Source organism: Mobula birostris, chromosome 14, assembly GCF_030028105.1.
Source record: "Mobula birostris isolate sMobBir1 chromosome 14, sMobBir1.hap1, whole genome shotgun sequence".
NCBI lineage: Eukaryota > Metazoa > Chordata > Chondrichthyes > Myliobatiformes > Myliobatidae > Mobula > Mobula birostris.
Window position 1 is genome coordinate 78,006,828 of NC_092383.1, and position 17,986 is coordinate 78,024,813.

A 17,986-nucleotide genomic window follows, 5' to 3' on the forward strand; every position below is an offset into this window, starting at 1 on the left:
CAAAGGGAAGGAGGAGAAGAGAGTATGTCTGGGGTCAATGGGGATTTTTGATTAGGTTAACTGCATTGCTGACAAGAACAGCTTCCACTCCTAATTACTGCGAAAAGGAATGACTTTCTAAATGTTCCAATGTTATTAACATTGGTGCTTGCCTGAGGCCACTAATGAACCAGATGGAATTTTAAAATAATTCAGTAGTTTCATATTAACTTTGTTCCAGATTGGTTTAAATTGTTGATTAGCTCATTGTAGTTACTAGCTATTAAAGTGGATATGACTTCTCATATCTGATCAATAGATATCTGGATATGATATAGTTCAAACCCTATCCTGTAATGTCACTGTATCATACCTAACACCAACAGCTATGAACTACCTGGGATCTGAAGAAGTTAAACTGAAAACCAATCTGGTTAAGCAGGGGAAGGCAGGACAGGACAGTTGAAATTTAATATCCAGGAAGTGTGGATTTTGGAAAAGGGCAAAGAGGACTAAATCTGCTGATGTTGGTAGCGTGTGTAGGAACCCTTAAATGGGAATCTAAAAACTGCAGATACTGAAAACCTGAAATGAAAACAGAAAATATTCTGAATGTTCAGCAAGTCAGGTAACACACTGTGCAAAGAGGAACAGGTTAGTTGTCCATCAGAATTATAGAGGTGCATGTTAGGTTACATTGGGGGGGGGGTGGCTTTGGAGAGAAGAAAATGCCAAGCTTGTCCAGTTGATAACCAGTTCTAACAAACAGGAAAAACTGGTTATCTGAAATAGCTGAGGGCCACAATATGCATAACCAGACAATAAAGTGCCATTCCTTTGGCTTACATTGGGCATCGCTGGAATAGTACAGGACCAAATACAGAGTTCATAATGGGGAAGGGATAGAGGCGCGTGGCTGAAAGGTCGAGGTTGCCTCATGGAATGAGTGGAGGTGTTCTACAAAGCATTTCCCAATCTGTGCTTGTGCTCATCAGTGCAGAGGAGATTATATCAAGAGTAATTGATGCAATATGGAATACTAAAAAAGACAAAGATGACATAGGAAAGTAAGCTAGCTAGTAATATTTAATAATATTAAATACAAAAGCTTCTTCAGATACATAAAGTGTAAAAGAGAGACGAATAGATATTGGACCACTGGAAAACAATGCTGGAGAGGTAGTAATGGGGGACAAGGAAATGGCGGACGAACTGAATAAGTATCTTGCATCCATCTTCATTGTGGAAGACACTAGCAGTATAGTGGAAGTTCCAGGTGTCAGGGGACATGAAGTGTGTGAAGGTACCATAACTAGAGAAAAGGTTCTTGGGAAACTGAAAGGGCTGAAAGTGAATAAGTCACCTGGACCAGATGGTTTAGAACCCAGGGTACTGAAAAAGGTGGCAGAAGAGATGGTGGAAGCATGAGTAATAATCTTTCAAGAATCACTAGATTCTGGAATGGTTCTGGAAGACTGGAAAATTGCAAATGTCACTCCAGTCTTCAAGAAGGAAGAGAGGCAGAAGAAAGGGAACTATAGGCCAGTGAGTCTGACCTCAGTGGTTGGGAAGATGTTGGAGTCGATTATTAAGGATGAGGTCTCAGGGTACTTGGAGGCACTTGATAAAATAGGGTGTAGTTAGCAGGGTTTCTCAAGGAAAATCTTGCCTGAGAAATGTATTGGAATTCTGTGAAGAAATAACAAGCAAGATAGACAAAGGAGAATCAATTGGTGTTGTGAACTTGGATTTTCAGAAGGCCTTTGACAAGGTGTCACACATGAGCCTGCTTAACAGGCTATGAGCCCATGGTATTACAGGAAAGATTCTAGCATGGATAAAGCAGTGGCTGATTGGCAAGAGGCAAAGAGGGGGAATAAAGGGAGCATTTTCTGGTTGGCTGCCAGTGACCAATGATGTTCCAATGGGGTCTGTGTTGGGACTGATTCTTTTTACATTATATGTCAATGATTTTATTAATGGAATTGGTGGCTTTGTTGCAAAGTTTGTAGAAGATATGAAGACAGGTGTAGGGACAGGTAGTTTTGAGAAAGCAGAGAGGCTACAGAAGGACCTAGTCAGATTAGGAGAATGGGCTAAGAAGTGGCAGATGGAATACAGTATCAGGAAGTGATGGTCATGCACTTTGTTAGAAGAATTGAAAGGGCTGACCATTTTCTAAATGGAGAGAAAATACAAAAACTGAGGCACAAAGGGACTTGGGAATTCTTGTGCAGGATTTCCTAAAGTTTAATTTGCAGGTTGAGTCTGTGGTAAAGAAGGCAAGTGCAATGTTAGCATTCATTTCAAGAGGACTAGAATATAAAAGCAAGGATGTAATGTTGAAACTTTATAAAGCACTGGTAAGGACTCACTTGGAGTATTGTGAGCAGTTTTAGGCTCCTTATCTTAGAATGAAACTGGAGGGGGTTCAAAGGAGGTTCACGAAAATGATTCCAGGATTGAATGGCTTGTCATATGAAGAGTGTTTGATGGTTCTAGCCCCCTATTCACTAGAATTCAGAAGAATGAGGGGTGACCTAATTGAAACCTATCGAATGGTGAAAGGCCTTGATAGAGTGGATGTGGAAAAGATGTTTCCTATGGTGTGAGAGTCTAAGACCAGAGGACACAGCCTCAGAATAGAGGGGCATCCTTTTACAATGATGAGGAGTAATTTCTTTAGACAAAGAGTGGTGAATCTATGGAATTCTTTGTCACAGGCATTTGTGGAGGCCAAGTCTTTATGTATATTTAAGGCAGAGGTGGATAGATTCTTGATTGATCAGGACATGAAGAGATACGGGGAGAAGGAAGGAGATTAGGGCGAGAGGAAAATTGGATCAGCCATGAAGAAATGGCAGATCAGACTCAATGGGCCAAATAAACTAATTCTGCTCCTATATCTTATGGTCTTCTGGTCTAATATGTTAGATCGGAAAATGAGCAAGCATTTGGTTGCTTCACCTTGACAGACTGAGTCTCTAAATAATGGGAACGGAACTGGCACGAGGGCTGGTAATGCAGCTCTTACAATTATATGGGAAAGTACTATGAAAAGGGTTGGTGGTCATGAAAGACATTAAGGGAATATTCTCTGCAGAATGCTGAAAAGGGAGGAGAGGATGTGACTACAGACGGAATCTTGTAAGAAGTGATAAAATATTTAGAGGTTGAACGTGAAAGTGATGACAACGAGTACCTTATCCTTGTTTTGGCTGTAGGTGGAGAGGAGAGTGTCAGAAACAGAGCACCCTGTTGATCTATGGTGGTGGGGGGGGTGGTGGAAGCCATGGTTAAGGAGAAATGAAGGCATCTCAGAGGCACTGGTGTGATCATCGTCAAAAGTGATAGGATGGAAACCGAGAAAATGGAAGAATGAGAAGAAATCCTTGTAGGAAACGGGGTCGGATGAGATAGTTCAGAGTTCATGGGAATCAATAAGCTTGATTAGATTTCATACTTCTATACAATGTAGGAGGCCATTCAATCCATTGAGTCTATACTGACTCTAAGAACAACTCACCACAGTTCTCCCACACTTTCCCAGCAACCTGTTCTCTACTCACATGCCCATTAGCTCCACCTTTCCAGCACCCGATTATCTAAGCAGTCACCTACACTAGAGCTAATTTACAGTCGTCAATTGCCTACCAACCAAAATATATTTGGGATATGGGAAGAAACACAAACACCTGTGGGAAACCAGTGTGGTCAATGGGAGGGTGTGCAAACTCCACACAGACAGCATCAGAGGTCAGAATGAAACCTGGGTCACTTGAGTTGTGTGGGAGCAGCATTACCTGCTGTGTTGCAGGGTCTCCCTTTTACTTGTAAGACTGGGTTGGTGTAGAAGTCAAGAACGGGAAGTACAGAATGAGGTTTAGGTCCTTGAAATTGAGAGCTTTCAGAAGTATTGTAATTTTCCAGTCTTGTGTGAGCCTAGGGAACATCTTCAAAACAACCTTCCATATACCATAACAATAGAGTGCCAGAGTCGGACTGAAACAAGGACATTCCAAATATCCAACAAAGAGGCAACCGAGTTTAGGGCAAAGCAGGTTTCCAGGGCCACACCTTTGGCTTGGAGAAAGTGAATGGAGTTGAAGGAGAAGTTGTTTAAAATAAGAATGAGCTCACCCATGTGACGAGTGTGGTGATGGAGAGGGATTAGTTGGTCTTCTGTTCAGGGAAGAGATACAGGGCCTTCCGACCTTCTGGGTGTGAGGTGGAGGTGTGGGGGGATGAAATGTCCACAGTTTCCTGGTCCCAACTAGGACACTGCCAAAGTGAGGGAAGACATCAAAAGATTCATGAACTGAAGTGGAACAGAGGGAAAATGCATTTAGAACAGGAAAAAATACAGTAACTATGGGACAGGAACAGGCAGAAGCAATGAGTCTACTTGTACAGTTTAGTTTACCCTTTTCCAAATGTTCCCTTTGTTTTCTCTCCACCCTGTCACTCTCTACAATTCTAAATACACTTGATTTTTTCACATCACCAGTTCTGATGAAAAGTCATTCATCTGAAAATTTAACTTTATTCTTCTCTGTTTAGATGCTGCCTGACCTGCTGAAAATTCCTTGCACGTTCTCAACTCTTTAAGCTCTGGGCTTTGCCATCATAGTAAGATTAGGGCTGGTCAGAAAGCCCAATCCCAAGAGATAAGATATTAAATAACATTAATGAGGCCTGAGAGGTCAAATTCATCCCCTAACAGTGGGTAGCTGGATGGTCCATGCCTTGTGAACCCCAACAGCTGAAACATTTTGCTTATGGGTCCCACCTAGGCCTTTAAACCCTCCATAATCACACTCCAAGCCCGAGGGTTTCGATGCTGTCCTCCTGATCCTGTGCTAACTCCAGAATGTCGTTCCCAATATTGGATGTAAAATCTGTTAATCAGGCTGACTTCCAAGGAAAATGATCCAGGCTATGGAGTTGCAACAAAAGCACTGAAATTTTCCAGGCCTATGTGAATCTAGGGAACATAACCAAAATTGTCTTCTTTGTACCATAACGAGCTGAGGGAGGATGTCAGAGTATCCTGCATCCTTCACCTGCCTACGTAACGCCCAACTCTAAATATCTAAGCCATATGTTTGACTAAGAAGCTGATAATGAGCCATCCTGAACAATTATTGTTATTCATTGCAACAGCCTACTGAAGTCATCTACCATGTAAATTCAGTTAAAACATTCTGTTAGATGACGTCAAAGTTAAAAGTCATCAACATCTGCCTGGACTGGAGGCAGATATTTGGCGTGGACTGGGTATTCTTCCTAAAGGTTTCAGTGTTCATTCCCACTTTATAGCTTTTTGTTTCCTGTTTTTTAAAAAATTAAATCAAACTTCCAAGCTGCCTAGTTTTAACTGGATCACAAGTCTAGCAGCAAAATCATTACTCATTGGTAGCATCCTTACTTCCTAAACCAGATTGTTAGACGTTCAAGACCTCAAAGCCATAGGTAAGCTCACAGTACCCTGGCTAACGAATGTAGTACACTGTCAAGGGAGCTAAATTCTAGGCAAGACATTGTAACTGGGATACAGATGCTATTCAGAGAGAGCAGGGAAACACCTTGGTATCCTGATCAATTATCTTAATGGATTCAAACCCTCAACCCAGATTATTTGTTCATTATTCAAAGTTGCTCATTGAAGCTGACTGTGCACCAACTTGTTGTGCTTCTATTTTGCACTCGTGGCTGAACTTCATTTTCTATGAAGTGCTCAGGTTAAGATAATGAAAGATATCTTAGAAATGCAAGCTGGTTTTATATCATGATAAGGATGTTATTAATTATGAGCAACACTTGAAGAGATATCTGAATGTATAAGAGAGGGTGCCCTGCCACCACAAAGAAAGAACATTTGGCAAGGTTCCTTGCATGCTCTGACGCTTTCGAGAGGGATCTGCTGTTAGGGGATTAGTACTTGGGGTCTCTGTAATGCTTGCTGTGCCTGGTCTGAAGAATGGGCTTTTCTTGTTGCTGCAGGACAAACAGATTGAAAGGGAGCGGAACTCCTCCTGCATTCTTGGCGGCTGCTGTGCACTGGCGGTTATCTACCTTCTGGGAAAAATTTACGTGGCAAATGCAGGTGACAGCAGGTACAGAGCCAAGCTTCCTAGTCCCGGACTACAGTAGATTGTGCTAGAACTGCAGAGTTTGAGTCAATTGAATCGCTTTGACATGGGAAGAGGCTATTCAACCCAACAAATGCAATCCAATCAGTCCCGTTCTGTCTTTGTGGCTCTGCATTTAATTCCCTCAATTGCCGATCCAGGTTAATTTTGAACTCTTCAATCATTTCCATTAACTTCGTAGGCAATGAATTCTAGATCATTGCCAACGACTGTGAGGACAAAGTTCCTTCATACATTCCCTCCACCCCTTATCCCAACCCTGAATATTTTTCCCCTATTTGTTATATCATTAGCTGATGTGAGGAGGAGTCCTTTACCTACCTTATTTTAAACTTGTAATCTCCTGAACTTCCTTTGCTTCAGAACAATCCTCGCTTCTCCAGTCCATCCTTTTAATTAGACTCTCGTTCCTGGAAACACTGATAAAACTGCCCTGCACTCCTTCAAGGGCCCTTGCATCCTTTCTGCTGCAAAATGGATGAAATACTCTAGTTAGGCCCAACCAGAACTTTTTAAGGGTTTTCACTTCTCGGCTTTCAGACTTAACTCCTTTATTTCTGAATAGATCCCACGAGCTATTCCTTTTTTTCTGTCAATACTCCCACCGCTTTCAAAGATCATTGCCTATCAACTGCCAGATCCCTTTGTTCCCGCAAACTCCTTCGAACTGCGCCATTAAGGTTATGCTGTCTTTCTCTAACCCATCTACCGAAAGGTCAATGCACCTTGCCATTCTAATACCGAGAGGCACTGAAGCCTCTGAGGCAGGAGGCTATGGATTTGAGTCTTCCCCATAAACTTGATTATGTCAGTCAGTCCAATGCTCACTGTGGAGAACTGAGCCTTACTGATCCCTACTTAACAGAATCAAGAATCAATTTATTTTCCATATACATTGTATATTTTCCATATACATCCCTACTTAACAGAATCAATTTATTTTCCACATACATTCCATATACAATGAAGAATTATATAAAATTATTATTATTACTCAATCCTTTATTTCTTCCATCACTGTTTGTAGAAGTTTGCAGCAGTGTGATAAACAGCGGTGATCACACTTCACAATATATTTAATTAGTGGTGAAGTCCTTTCAGATGTCCTGAAACCATGAAGGGTTTCAGATGATTTTTATGATATTGAGACTCTTCTGATTAAAGAGGCAACAAAACCAGGAATCCAAATGCTTGGACTATTGCGTTTATGGACACTGGACTTTTTCCAGACTTACAGGTTTAATATTCCGTGTTTTTTATTGCCCGCTCCTTTTCTGTTTTGTTGTGCAAATGTATTCACATACATTTGAATGTGTTGGGGGGGGGGTGTCAGTTTGATGTTTCTCTCTGAATGACTTCCATGTTCTTCTTGTTTCATGACTATATGGAGAAGACAAATTTCAGAGCTGGATATGGATACATGTTTTGATAATAAATAAACCTTTGAACTTTTTCTTGAACCTTTGGTTTAGTTTGAATAGAGTTATACCAATCTTAAAACTAATTGCTATTTTTGATATCCATTAATAACATGGATGAGAATACATTTTGTTGAAAATTTCAGTATTTACGAAAGACACAAAATTTGGAAGTGAGTAATTGTTGATGAAAATGTACTTAGTAAATTCAAGTACGTAGTGCTGGGTTTTGGAAGAAGAATGAGGATCTAAATTATAAATATGGAAGCAGTTTAAAGAAGCTGCCTGAAATGTGATGGCCAGGGCTGTTTATGCACAAATATAACGGAAACTGAACAGGTCGATAAAGCAGTTAAGAAGGCTAAAATTATCTTGACTTTCAAACAGTGTTACACAACTTAAAATTAGTTCACGCAGAGTAAAACTTACTAATGACCATATCCATCTGGGCCCTTTAGAGATGAATCACCCTTGCACTCCTGATGTGATTTCCATTTCAGGAAATTATGGCACCTTTCTCTGGTGCAATGAACTTGGATCATGATGTCTTAGGACTGATCAAGGTGTGGGATTGCTGGGGAATGTGACCAATACTGGACTTGGAGGGCTGCCAGATACTTGCCCTCAACGTTCAAGCCTTCACCTACTACACCTCTGCCTCCACATTTCTTCCTATTAGAATCATAGAGTACTACAGCACAAAGCAGGCCATTCAACCCATCCTATCTATGCCAACCCGATCTCCTGCCTATTCCATCAAACTGCACCTGAACTATATCCATCCAACCCCCCCACCCACTTGTGTAACCATCCAAAGATCTTGTAAATGTTAACGTTGATTCTGCATTATCACTTCTGCTGGCAGCTCGTTCCACACTCAAACTGCCTGAAGTGAAGAAGCTCCCCTTCAAATTTCACTTGTATATTTCATCTTTCATCCTAAGCCTATGAACGACCTTCATTCTAGTCTCACCCAAACTGAGGGGAAAAAAACCTTATCTATTTCTATAGATATAGATGAGATTTTATCTATACCCTTTATTGCTACCCTTCATAATTTTGTATACCTCTATAAGGCCTCCTCTCATTCTCCTGTGCTCCAGGGGATAAAGTCCTAACCTATTCAACCTTTCCCTATAACCCACCTCCCTGCAAAGTCCTTGCAGATCTGCTCTGCAGTCTTTCAAACTTATTGATATCTTTCCTGTATGTAGGTGACCAGAACTTTACTCTAGCCGTCCTCCCTTAATAAGACCATAAGACCATAAGACAAAGGAGCAGAAGTCAGCCATTCAGCCCATCGAGTCTGCTCCGCCATTTTATCATGAGCTAATCCATTCTCCCATTTAGTCCCACTCCCCCGCCTTCTCACCATAACCTTTGATGCCTTAGCTACTCAGATACCTGTCAATCTGTGCGTTAAATACACCCAATGACTTGGCCTCCACTGCTGCCCGTAGCAACAAATTCCATAGATTCACCAATGGTGCTACCATCCTGATGATTGAAACTGCTATTTTGCACTCACGTCCTCCCCATATAATCTGGAAGCCCTTGTTCCACTTCTCGCCTACTAACCCACAGTATGAACCCTGTCTATCTAATTGCCACACAACTCCAAAGTGAATTGCCACCAACTGCATAGTTTGTCATCGCCTATGCTATGACCCTTTTCTACAGTCATAGAACAGTAGAATTTATAGGAAAGACAGTACAACATTTAAGAGATTAGGCCAAAACTGTTTAAAAATACTTAATCCCCTCTGTATTTCTGGCTACTGAGCTTTAGAATGAATGGGGAGTTTTGTAGCAAGCGGTGGAGAGATTATCTGGAATGGATCACTGAAGAAGCTATGATAGTTCACCTTGGAGTAAAGAAGGCTATGGAGAGATTTTATGAAGACGTTTGGCGACTTCAGATCGAGTAGATGAAAGGAAACTGATGAAGCAAAAGCTAGAGAGCCCAGATTTTTATGATGACAGGCAAAAGAACAAGGAAAGCACAAGGGAACATGTTTTCTTACATGATTAAATTGAGTTTTTGAAATCATTCCTGCTATATTCAGAGTTCAAAGTAAAATTATTATCAAAGCACTTACCGTATATGTCACTATATTTGATGCTGAGATTCATTTTCTTGATTCACAGTAGACCTGAGAAATATAATGGAATAGATGAAAAGCCACACAAAAACAAAGACAGGCCAGCAGCCAATGTACAAAAGATGGCAATCTGTGCAAATCAGTGAAGATAGCAGTAAATAAATAATACTGAGAACATGATTTGCGGAGAATATTTAAAAATCATTTCAGTAATAGCTTGCCAAAGGGAATTAGATTGTTAGAATATGGAGAAAGACTGGGGGAGTTTATTATGTTTTGTAACAGGAGGACATAGGAGTCTGAAATGTGGTCTAACTTCGAGTTTAAGCGAGGTGCACAAGTATCACATAGTAGCATGATGGTGTATGCAATTCACCTATTTATACAGTACATAAAACCTGTAGCAAATTATTTAAAGAATATGAGGCTTACTCAAACAATATATTTACAATATTACTCAAATACTACTGAAACATCAAATACACAACAGAGTTGATCTTCAAATAAGTTAGCACAGAGTCAATAGGCTGAAAGGCTTTCAGTGGCATGCTATTCTGAGTCCTTGAACTTCTTCACAGCAGTTGTGATTGTGCAACTAACCAGTAATCTTGTTCCTGCTCTTTGGCACTCACTCTACAGGAAATGGTTGCTACGTTTGCCTATGATCTGTTTTTAGTGTGCTTCAATACACACGAGAGGGAACGGAGCTGGAGGGGAGATGCAATTGTAACTTTTTAAATTTCTAGGATGTTTTGCACGAATCAAACTTAAAGTGATGAAAAGAGAGTCTTGCCATTGCATCACAATCATAGACTAGCCCACTGAGGTACTTTAGAAGTCACAGCTGCAGTATAGCAGACCCAAGCAACCTGTTTATACACAGCTAGCTCCCACAGACCATGATGTTAGTGAAGCCAGTTCTCTATCTAATCAGGTCAGAAATTGAAACTAATGATAAATGGACCTTATAGATATATAAGAAAAGCACAGACAGATTCTGGCACTGTTCACATGAAACATTATAGCAACACTCAGAGAGCAGGTGGTGTTACACGCCTTAGGATGGTTGTCTTCAAACAACCACCAGTCTTCCAACTCTGGTGCAGTAAAGCCATCTACCAAGCCTTAGCTAACATGACAGCAAAAGCCTCTGTTCTAACCAGCCACTCTCCCTCAGCATCATGTACCTAGCCAATGCAAAAGAAAATATTTGATTGCTTTGGAAAGGCAAAGATAAAACTAGATAAAACCCCTGGCTAATTACTAAGGCTTTATAAGACATTGGTCAGACTGCAGTGGAGTGTTGTGAACTGTTTTGAGCCCGTAATCTAAGAAAGGATGAGCTGGCATTGGAGAAGATCCAGAGGAGTTTCAGGAAAATGATCCCGGGAATGAAAGGGTTAATTTATGAGGAGCATTTGATGCCTCTGGACCTGTACTCGCTGGAGTTTAGAACATTGAAAGGCATAGATAGAGTAGACATGGAGACGATGATTCCTATTGTGGAAGAGTCTAGGACTGGAGGGTGTAGCCTTAGAACGGAGGTGAGGCGGAATATTTTTTTAGTCTGGAGAGTTATGAATCTGTGAATTGCATTGCCGCAGGTGACTGTGGAGTTCCCACTGCTGCCTGTAAGAAGTTTGTATGTTCTCCCCGTGACCGCGTGGATTTGTTCTGAGTGCTCCGGTTTCCTCCAACAGTCCAAAGATGTAGCAGTTAGTAGGTTAATTGGTCATTGTAAATTGTCCCATGATTAGGGGAGGGAAGGGAATGTCGACTCAGACCATGAGAGGCCTGCGTCAGGCATTTTCATGCCTTACAAGGCGCAGATTGGAAGTCTGTGTGGGGCACCACTCCTCGCACAGACACTAGAGCAATGTATGGTTAAATGCCTTGCTCAAGGACACAAACACGCTGCCACAACTGAGGCTTGGACTAGCGACCTTCAGATCACTGGACGAATGCCTTAACCACTTGGCCACTAGCCCATGATTAGGCTAGGGTTAAAATCAGGGGATTGCTGGGCCGCGTGGCTCGAAGGGCTGCACTGTGTCTCAATAAATAAATAAAAAGATTGGGTACATTTAAAACAGAGCTCATCTGATTCTTGATTAGTAAGGGTGTCAAAGGTTATGGGGAGAAGGCAGGAGAATGAGGTTGACAGGAATAATAAATCAGTCATGATGGAATGGTGGAGCAAATTTGAAGGGCTGAATGCCTACTTCTGTTCCTATGTCTCAAGGCCTATGTTGTTCTTCCTCTGTCATTCTTCCACTTACCACCGCAGGTGAATTAAAATCCAATTCACATTTCAGGGAGTTGGGCACATGAGTATCGGCCTTCCACTCAAGCAAATTCACTATCCTCCAGGAACGGACCTTCTCCCGGACATCGTGCATCTACAGCTCATAGGTCCTCACTCAATATCCACGCATTTCTCGTTTCAGAACTGACTAGACTTGTGCTCCTGGGGTTTACAGGAGAGATAATCTCATTGAAATATGTACTGCTTGTCAAGGTAGATGCAGGGGTGATGTTTCCCATTGGCTAAAATGTTCAAAAGTGTTGTTTACTTTGTCCTTTCAGAACCAAGATAAGAAAGAAATTTCTTCACCCACAGGACTGTGAAGCTTTGAAATTCTCCATCCAAGTGCACTGTAAAGGCTTAGTCACTGAATAGATTCAAAACCAAGAATGTTTTGGATGTTACAGGAATTGAGAGATTTCGAATTAATGCAGGAAAGTGACACTGAATTAACAGTTCAGTTGTAATCTAATTGAATCAGAATCAGAAACAAGTTTATTCTCACTGACATAATTCAAAATTCAAAGTAAATTTAATAACAATGTACTTGTATGTCGCGATATTCTACCCTGAGGTTCATTTTCCTGCACACATTCACAGCAGATACAAGGAAGCACTATAGAATCAATGAAAAATTATACTCAAAGTTGGGCAAACAAGTAATGTGCTTGAGAAGACAAACTGAGCAACTACAATAATAATTATTACAAATAAGTCATAAATAATATTGAGAACATGAGTTGTTCTATGTGAAATAAAAAGTCATAAAAATTGAATTCAGAGCAGCCATGGAGGGGCTGAATGGCGTAATGCTCCATTTTCTAATGTTGCTTCTGTTTTTAACTGGCAACCTGCAACCCTCTGCCCTCTGGTTATTAGCCCTTTAATTATTGGAAACAGCTTCTTTTAATACACAGAGATATAGGAGACTGCAGATGCTTTGATCTGGAGCTAAATCAAGCTGCTGGAAGTCTCTGGCAGGTCAGGAAACACCTAGGGAGGCAATGGGATAGTCAGGACCCTGCTTCAGTTCTGATGGTCGAGATTTCGACCCAAAGTGCCTGAGCTCTTGGTCTGTCTAAATACTTTTGCCAAGTTTGTTAATGATTTTGTTATCTTTAATTCCAGGGCTATTCTAATCCGTAATGGAGAAGTTATCCCACTGTCTAATGAATTCACTCCTGAATCAGAGCGGCAGCGACTGCAGTATTTAGTAAGGAAATATCTCCTGTCTTTACTTCTTTGATATATGAGTTAGTGTGACAAGGGAGGAAGCAGCAAAACATAAACACAAGAAACTCTGCAGAAGCTGGAAATTCGAAGCAACACACTCAGAAAGCTGGGCAAACTGTATTGCTTTGGATTTCCAGCATCTGCAGCATCTCTCATATTATGACCTCACTATTTTGCTTAGCAGCCATGCACAAAATGATGGAGAAACTCAGCAGGTCGGGCAGCATCTGTAGAAATGAATAAACAGTCGATGTTTCAGGCCGAGACCCTTCTTCAGGACTGGAAAGGAAGGGAGGAGACACCGGACTGAAAAGGAAGGGGGGAGTGGAATGAAGATAGCTAGAAGGTGAAGCCAGGTGGGTAGGTGTTGTGATGGAAATGAGACAGATTCTTTGAGTCTCAAAGGCAAGGATTCTGAACACACAGTTTTAACAATAAGGATTTTATTTACGAGGGGAGGAGAGCTTGGGAACAACACAAGCGGCTACAATATCCGCACAAATGCACTTAGAATAGACGAGTGTGGGAAAAGTCGGGTCGGCTGTACAATACACGGGAAAACGGTGTGGGGACAGAGTACAGGTACATATACAAGCAAGGGAAAAGTAACTACGATACCTGCCACCCCTTGACTATGGACAGGCAGGGCTCTCTGCTACAGGAATAACAATAAGCGCTCCCAAAACCCTATTCAATGCACAGCTCGCCATGTGTCTCCAGCGCTGTTCTGCATTCTTCAGCCTGGAGTGAAACAGGGTGGTCCCTCGAGGATGGCAAAAAAGAGAGCGAGCCAAGCACATGTAGCACCCTTTATAGGTCAGGAAGCTGGAGGGTCCGGCCCAGGCGATTCACTGGGGGGCTAACGGCTTGGTGCTAGAAGGGTTAATCCAATTAAGGTGGCCAATGGTTAAGTGTGTATTGATTAGTTGGGAGGGGTGAAATGTTGACTGGCATGTGGTGTGCCTTCCGACCAGGTAGAGGGCAGTGCTGAGCCGTGACAGGCACAGCTCTCTGGATACAATAGGAAAGATAAAGGACTGGAGAGAAAGGAATCTGATAGGAGATAAGAGTGGGCCCAGCCATCCTATCCAGCTCCTTTAACCTTTTACCTCAGCCCCATCATGTTGATGAGCAACTAGAGCTCCCTGGCTCCTGGACCAGATTAGTCTACAGCTCACTGAGGGTAGGAGTCAGGAATTGATTTCCATCTTATCTTCGATAGTGGGTGATCCCCAAGAGCTCTGCCTGAATGTCGAGGTATAATGGGTAAATGATCAGGAATATTGCCTCAGTCGACTTCCAAACCATTGTCAACTCCAAAAAGTCCATTGTTTTAGCAGTCCCGCCACAGTTGCATAATATGCCACAGTCTAGGAACTAATCCCAGTTTCTGTAGTCTCCCCATTAACCTGTTCACCTAGCCACCATCTACCTGACAGTGGTTGTGCGGGAGCTATATGGCCACTGATATGTAAAACTACAATTTTTCTCACAAAGCGCAGTGCTCAATATTGGTTCACTATCCCCCATTCTAAAACTGTCACCCCTCCCCATCCTCAAAAGTATCTACATAAGGCAATGCCTCAAGAAGGTAATATCTATCATCAAAGATCCCTACCATTTGGTCCATGTCATCTTCTCATGGCTGCCATCAGGGAGGAAGTATAGAGGCCCAAAATCTGACACAATAATGGCTACTTCCCTTCATCAACTTAAGAACCAATCTCCATAACCTCAATCAGTATAACCACACTATGACCACTTTTACGGTACAATGCACGTTGCTTTCTTTCTGTTCAAATTATGTTCATTCTTTATAATTTTGTATAATTTAAGCGTCTCTTGTGAATGATGTGTTTCTAATACTATGTGCCAATGATCCTGCTGTAAGCAAGTCTTTCATAGTGCAATAGCCCATCCCCATAGACCCATTTATCTACTGTATGTAAAATGCGTAAAACTCCCAATTCTCTCACAACCCTTCTGCTCCAGGCCTTTATTAGATCTCCAGTGTTCTTCACAGCACCATTGGTGGCTTCAGACACCAAGAGCTATGCTCTAGAATTCCCTTCCTAAATCTCCAGCTTTCGATGCCTCCTTAAAAATTATCTTTAAAAACCTGTCCTCCATCACCTATCCTACCTTAGGTGAAAAAATTTGAACCTGTGGAAGATTTTACTAGATTATTTTTTTCTGTCTAGGGATATTTACAGCCACATCTGCTTGGAAATGAGTTCACACATTTGGAATTTCCAAGGAGAATTCAGCACCGGGAAATTGGCCGCAAGATGTTGTTCCGTGATTATAGCATGACTGGCTGGTAAGAGTTGACCAACAATTTCTTTTTTTTTTTAGACATTTTACAAGATTTGAATAATACACACAAAATGCTGGAGGAACACAAGCAAATCAGGCAGCATCCATGGAGAGGAATAAACTGCTGACATTATGGGCCAAGACCCTTCATCAGGATTGGAAAGGAAGGGGGAAGAAGCCAGAATAAGAAGGTGGGGGGAGGTGAAGGAGTACAAGCTGACAGGTGATAGCTGAGGCCAGGTGAGGGAGAAGGTAGGTGGGGGGAGGGGACAGGTGATGAAGTGAGAAGCTGGGAGGTGATAGGTGGAAAATGTAAAGGATTGAAGAAAGAGGAATCTGAATGGACAGGAGAGTGGACAGGATTTGAATGTTGCTGGCAAGACCAACCTTCATTGTTCTTCCTGAATTGCCTTCAAGTGGGTGGTGCTGAGCTGTTTTGTTTGACCTGCTGCAATCTTCCCGGTAGATAGAGGAGTAAGTGGGTTTGGTAGGTGACAGCAGGGTGGGTGAGTTGCTAATAACACCTTGTGTGCACATTTGGGCAGATTGGTGTTGGATGTGAACTGAAAGATGATTATTCCAGAGATCCTGCACAAGATGAGATGAATATTTCCATGGTTTACTACCGCTGCAAAAAATAATGCATTTGTCCAACTCGCACCTTGAGCACCATGAGGGGCAGATGAATATTTCCTGATCTAGTCAACATGTATTCCTGCATTCCCGCCCCCTCCTTTCTGCAGGGCATACAAGACCATAGAAGAGGATGACCTGAAGTTCCCATTGGTGTATGGGGAAGGCAAAAAGGTAAGTGGTGCAACCAAAAGCAAGCTGCGATCACTGACAATTCAATGTCACATTTGCGATCTGGAGGTGAGCATTCCAGGGATTTCTGGTGTTTCAACAGGTTAACAAAACTCTTTCACAACATGGTCATGGAGCCCAGAAACAGGCCCTTCAGCCCACCTTGCCCATGCTGACCATACTACCCATTTATAAGCACTTGGTCCATAGCCTGCAGTCACCTTTTGTATTCTTGACATAACCCAAAAACACTTCACAGCCATGATCATTGAAGTTCAGGCATCGCTATGTAGGGAAAATCAATTTATCTCACATTGCGTTACATCAATGAGCATTGAATTATCAGTTTCAAATAACCCACTCACCCTTTGTTCCTTTTCTATTCCTGCCACTCCACGTAGGGTCTCTCCAACTCTCTGTCTGTCACTTCCATTCCTCAACCCCTCCCCCCTCCATTAGCTAGACTCATCACACTTCCCTCGCCTTCTTATTCGGACTTCTTCCCCCTTCCTTTCCAGTCCTGATGAAGGGTCTCAGCTCGAAACATCGACTGTTTATTCCTCTCCATAGATGCTACCTGACCTTCTGAGTTCCTCCAGCGTTTGGTGTGTGTTACTCTGGATTTCCAGCATTTGCAGAATCTTGTCTTTCCATCTGCTCTGCACCTACTTGCCTGTCTACCTGTGATTCTCTTCCTTTGATTCACCTTTCCATCTGATTCCACTAACACCCACCAGCCTCTGTCTCGCCCATTCCCCTCACATGTATACATTGGCTGTCGTCCCTCTACACTCTCAGTCCTGAATCAGTGTCAGAATAACAACAGGTTTCGGTTCACCTAGAGAACTCAGTTGTCTGTAAAAACTATGGCCAGCCACAAGTGTTGAGGAGCAATACACACAGTAAAATTTCCTCCAGATAAAAGGCATTCATCAACCATGGGATTGAGTTCAAGAGCCGTGAGATAATGTTACAGCTATATAAGACCCTGGTCAGACCCCACTTGGAGTCCTGGTCACCTCATGACAGGAAGGATATGGATACTATAGAGGGAGTGCAGAGGAGATTTACAAAGATGTTGCCTGGATTGGAGGGCATGCCTAATGAGGATAGGTTGAGTGAACTTGGCCTTTTCTTCTTGGAGAGATAGAGGATGAAAGGTAACCTGATCGAAGTGTATAAGATGATGAGGGGTATTGATCGTGTGGATAGTCAGAGGTTTTTTCCAGGGTTGAAATGGCTAACACAAGGGGGCATAATTTTAAGATGCTTGGAAATAGGTACCGAGGGGAAGTCATGGGTAAATTCTTCCACACAGAGAGTGGTGGGTGCATGGAATGCACTGCCAGAGGTGGTGGTAGAAGTGGATACAATAGGGTCTTTTAAGAGCCTCTTAGATAGGTACGTGGAGCCTAGAAAAATAGAAAGCGAAATTCCGGGCAGTGTCTAGAGTAGGTTACATGGTGGGCACGACATCGTTGGCCAAAGGACCTGTAAAGTGCTGTAGAATTCTATGTTCTGTGTTCAGATCCGAAGATCTGTCCTGCGACCAGCACTTAAGTGTCATCACAAAGAAGGCACAACAGCGCTTCTATAGAAGCCCAGTGGAGGGTATACCAACTGGTTGCTTCACAGCCTGGTATGGAACCAACAATGCCCAGGAATGGAATAATCTAC

At 42.2% G+C, this 17,986-nt stretch overlaps 1 protein-coding gene across 2 annotated transcripts in view; it reads left to right on the top strand.

The window, feature by feature from the left end:
• The window catches only part of LOC140209998 (protein phosphatase 1H-like), a 52,924-nt gene that overhangs the window by 22,945 nt on the left and 11,993 nt on the right, over positions 1–17,986 (top strand). For both annotated transcript variants that reach the window (XM_072278717.1, XM_072278718.1), the window contains exons 4-7: positions 5,983–6,095; positions 13,085–13,169; positions 15,391–15,509; positions 16,249–16,312. In XM_072278717.1, the coding sequence (XP_072134818.1) occupies positions 5,983–6,095; positions 13,085–13,169; positions 15,391–15,509; positions 16,249–16,312 (381 nt within the window). The remainder of the gene's footprint in view (positions 1–5,982; positions 6,096–13,084; positions 13,170–15,390; positions 15,510–16,248; positions 16,313–17,986) is intronic.